General features: G+C 36.6%; 1 protein-coding gene across 2 annotated transcripts; it reads left to right on the top strand.

Annotated features, from left to right (window-relative positions):
- The first annotated feature begins 389 nt into the window (after positions 1 to 389).
- Positions 390 to 2,006, top strand: BCIN_05g00005 (hypothetical protein). 2 transcript variants are annotated; one of them, XM_024692761.1, is made up of 4 exons: positions 1,278 to 1,501; positions 1,574 to 1,680; positions 1,734 to 1,793; positions 1,883 to 2,006. In XM_024692761.1, exons 1-4 carry the CDS (start codon positions 1,410 to 1,412, stop codon positions 1,960 to 1,962), a joined length of 339 nt encoding a protein of 112 aa, XP_024548542.1. In that variant the 5' UTR covers positions 1,278 to 1,409; the 3' UTR covers positions 1,963 to 2,006. The 2 variants fall into 2 exon arrangements, with proteins under 2 accessions (XP_024548543.1, XP_024548542.1); XM_024692762.1 differs by lacking the exons at positions 1,278 to 1,501; positions 1,574 to 1,680; positions 1,734 to 1,793; positions 1,883 to 2,006 and adding an exon at positions 390 to 1,250.
- The last annotated feature ends 1,990 nt before the right edge of the window (positions 2,007 to 3,996 follow it).

The raw sequence follows: 3,996 nt of genomic DNA, 5'->3' as shown, positions 1-3,996 counted from the left end.
AAAATTATGTATTTCACGTCTCCGGCCTGTGAAATGCGTCTACTATTGGAAAAATCGAAAATCTCAAAATTCTCAAAATTATGAAAGTTATGTATTTCACGTCTCCGGCCTGTGAAATGCCTCTACCATATTAATAATTGTCACATTTTGAAAATTCTCAAAATTCTCAAAATTATGTATTTCTCGTCTCCGGCCTGTGAAATGCCTCTACCATATTAATAATTGTCACATTTTGAAAATTCTAAAAATTATGTACTTCACGTCTCCGGCCTGCGAAATGCCTCCTGCCTTTCAAATTTCGAAAACTTGAATGATCTTATTTCACGATCCGGGCTCGAAAAATAAATTGCACGCTTTCGAAATTGATTAAAGTTATCACAATATAATTATTTATTTCCTTTTGCCTTTCGCTTTTCTTTTATTTAGTTTAGTTTCCAATTTCCAATCTGAAAAGAAAACTCATTGAACTTATTACAATCACAATGCGACGCATCAATATTGATCGAAATGGTCAGCGAGATGTTGCTACAAATCAAGATTTGGCAGACATGTTCAATGCAATGTGCTGGTCAATTAATCAAAAAGCGCCTGGTCTACTTGTATTGTCGGAGCGAATCAACTTTGAAGAGCTCGCTGCATTTGTTAGCTCTGCTGGCTCATTGATTGTTGGGATCTCGTCAAATCGCATTTACCACTTTCGAATCACTGCATTTCAATCCGATGAGGCAGCAGATCGCAATCGAGTAAATAATGCAGAGAGAGCTTTGCACGCTTTGAAAAACGCATTTCAATTTGCAACCACGATTACCATTCACAATCAGAGCGTTTATCAATATTTCCCATATGTTGATAATAAAGAAGGGCGTGGCATCGATAGCAGCCGGTTCGCTTTGAGCTTTAGCGATAGGATCGTTCAGGAGATTCGATGCGCTTTTATGAATGGGGATTTGCATTGCTCTGCGTTTGATAATAATGATCATGAGGTGGAAGGTGTTATTAATTTAATTAGAGGGAGTCTTGTATCTGATATCATAGATTATTTTGATGGGACGAATGTCATGGAGCGGTTGGCACAATATAATGGATGTCCAGGCTGCAGTTATTTATTTTCTTTTTGATTTTTTTCTGGTGCGATCAGGAGAGCATCGCTTGATTTGTCACAGAGGAAAAGGGGAGGAGTGTGCGTGATAGATATTGCAAGAGAATGAGAATTATTGAGCTTCGTTTAGGAACAATATTTTAAAACACCAGAATATAAAGATCTTTAATTTTCTTTCGAATTTATTTCAAAACCTCAAAGTTCAATTCAGCACATCCTCTAGATTCAAGATTGCCTTCAACGCTTCAAAATTTACTACTACTTTCACCTTTTCTTTATACTATTTTATTGATAGTTCCTGCTTTTGAGAATGGAAAATTTCCTTACAAAAGCTTTAAGTCCAACAGGAGCACGTCGACTTTACTGGCTTGCAATATCGCCATGCACTAAACAAGAGTTCTGGTTAGTTATATCACGATTCAATTATTTTTACTTTTATTTAAAACGCGGGTCGAAAAAGCTAATATAGGAAAGGGATCATATAAATGGAATTAAGCTCTGGTCGCCTGAAGAACCGAATAGTGAAAATCTGTTTTATGATATTTTTTCGATCGAGATGTATTTGAAAGCTGTGAAGCCAGGTATGTACAAATTGGTATTGTAGCTCTTTATTTACTAATGAAGCATTCAATAGAAAGTAAATGGGTTGAGCTGCCACCCGAGGATTTTTATATTGGAATTGCTCATTTATTTGGTAAGGAATCTTAGATGCTTCAAGTTTACATTTGATCTTCAAATTGCGCCCTCTTTCAAGTGCACATTTGCTAATATTGAGCTGCCTAGGGGAGGATGAGCTTTTTGAGGAGGATGAGCTTTTTGAGGAGGATGAGCCTTTTGAGGAGAATGAGCTTTTTGATTTTTAATAAATTGGTTTGAGTGGGTAGTGTAGGTGTGAATTATTCGACTATCGGAAGGGCGATATTCTTAATGCGATGGGGCTTTTTGGAAATGTTAAGCCCGGCTTGAAATTTAATTTTGGTTGTGAGATTAACTTAATCGTTTGAATGGCATTCAAATTGCTTTGTGCAAAGGGAGTTAATTGCTTCGGTTTCCTTCAGCTCATCCAACATGAGGGTGTGTCAAATAAAAAGTTTTTGATATTCTATCTTGCAGTGTTAATTCAATTATTGAATGATTAAATTTCGGTTGAAGTTTGATTCGGCTTTGATCTATTGAGCTCGGTTCGATAATAGGTAATGTATGCGATTGCATCACCGATAGCACTTACGCTCGCTCTCTACTTAGCAAGCAATATAAAATTCCTTACTATCAATATTTTATTCAGTTTGATTGATTATATGATTTTAATCACTATTTATTTGCTCGTCAAAATAATATTTATTTTATTTCAATTAGTAAAATGAGCTAATGGAGTCGCAATGGGTTCTAAATTTGATAAATCAAAAAGGTCAAAAAAGGTCAAGGAAGAAGAAAAAAAGTGGGCTGAGCGTGTATTCTATAAAGGTGGGTGCACTCAATTGAAAGAGCGTGCAAGCTTGATTCAATTTTTCAGTTTCGATCAAGCTCTCAATCTAAATGCAAAAGCTCAACCTCTCTCCTTCCACAATGTAGGTTGAACCCTCTATTTTATTTTAATCAATACATTTTCAAGCATCTTACTTTAAGCTTCCAAGCTATATTGCGATTTTTGCGCTTTCCCTCGAGGTGAATCAAAACTGTCACTAAATAAGCATGTCTGAAGAGTCTAAAACGCAATCGCCCCCGTCTAACTTATTAAAGAATACATTATCAGCTTGTTATAAGTTTTGGAAAAGAAGTGAGGTCTTTTTATTACTTGCTAGTGAATCAATGCCTTTACTAACATCTTCAAGATAAGCAGCCTCACTTCAATCACCCAAAACAAATCATTCACTACCCGACTAAAGGATTGGCTTCGGAATACTGGGTTTGGTACATTGAACGTTGGATCTCAGAACGACAACCAAAAGTCAAGCGCTCCATTCGTTATACAAACCCTTTCAGTAGCAGCGATCCAAAGGCTCACGAATCGCCAATCCAATATTCCTTACTTTCCCAAATCGATGCTTTAGCCAATGCAATTCAGATTTCCTCGACCGCTTATAAATCTCTCTATCACACTCCAACTCAATTCTCAAATTCATCCCTTCAAGAAAGTTGCACTAGGGTTGATGCCTCAAGCCACACTATCGAAGCAAGTTCCCTCTATAAATCCAAAGCCAGCTGGCTCCATTGATTTGATTATTAACTCACAAGCAAAAAACAACTCCTCAACTGGTATTTGAAGTTCATAAATCAAAAAAGGAAATTTTAAAAGATAAGGAAAAGACGCAAATTGATAAAATAAAAAGCGAGCAAAAAACTACATTCAAAATCCAAAAACATTGCAAAATCGATCAAAAAAGAAAAAGCAACAAATTCAATCTCGAAAATTTATCTCCTCAAGAAAAAAAGGGCCAATTGGCAAAAGGCGGCGAGAAACAAATACGGGAAATTGTTAATCGAAATATTCCATCAAAGCTCTCACTCGAACTCGCGGATTGTTTAATTGATAAAAAAAAAAGAGTTCTTGAAAGCAAAGCAGCATTTCGGTTAAGAAAGCTCGAGCTTGAAAAAAGAGGAGAGGGAGAGCAAGTGGGTAGCAAGCATTTGGCGCGAGGAACAAAAGCAATTGCATGCAGAATCGTTCTTGGAATTAACGCAATTCGAAACGCTTTAGAGATTGCACTTTAATCTTTATCAATTGGAAAATGCCTTTGAGCCGCTCTAGCTCCAAATGACGAGCTTCCATATCCAATGGAAAAAAGCTCTGAAAAAACGACCCTTGACCCCAAGCGCAACTCAACAATCGCGAAAGAGACATTCAATTCCAAACTCAACATCAATTGCAATTTCAAAGGAAGGAGCAGATAATTGTT

Source organism: Botrytis cinerea, chromosome 5 (genome assembly GCF_000143535.2).
Source record: "Botrytis cinerea B05.10 chromosome 5, complete sequence".
NCBI lineage: Eukaryota > Fungi > Ascomycota > Leotiomycetes > Helotiales > Sclerotiniaceae > Botrytis > Botrytis cinerea.
Note: the sequence above shows the minus strand (reverse complement) of the source record. Positions and strands in the feature narration are given on the sequence as shown.

Excerpts from the sequence above, each read along its gene's own strand:
- BCIN_05g00005 (XM_024692762.1), top strand. The coding sequence starts at position 483 with ATGCGACGCATCAATATTGATCGAAATGGTCAGCGAGATGTTGCTACA.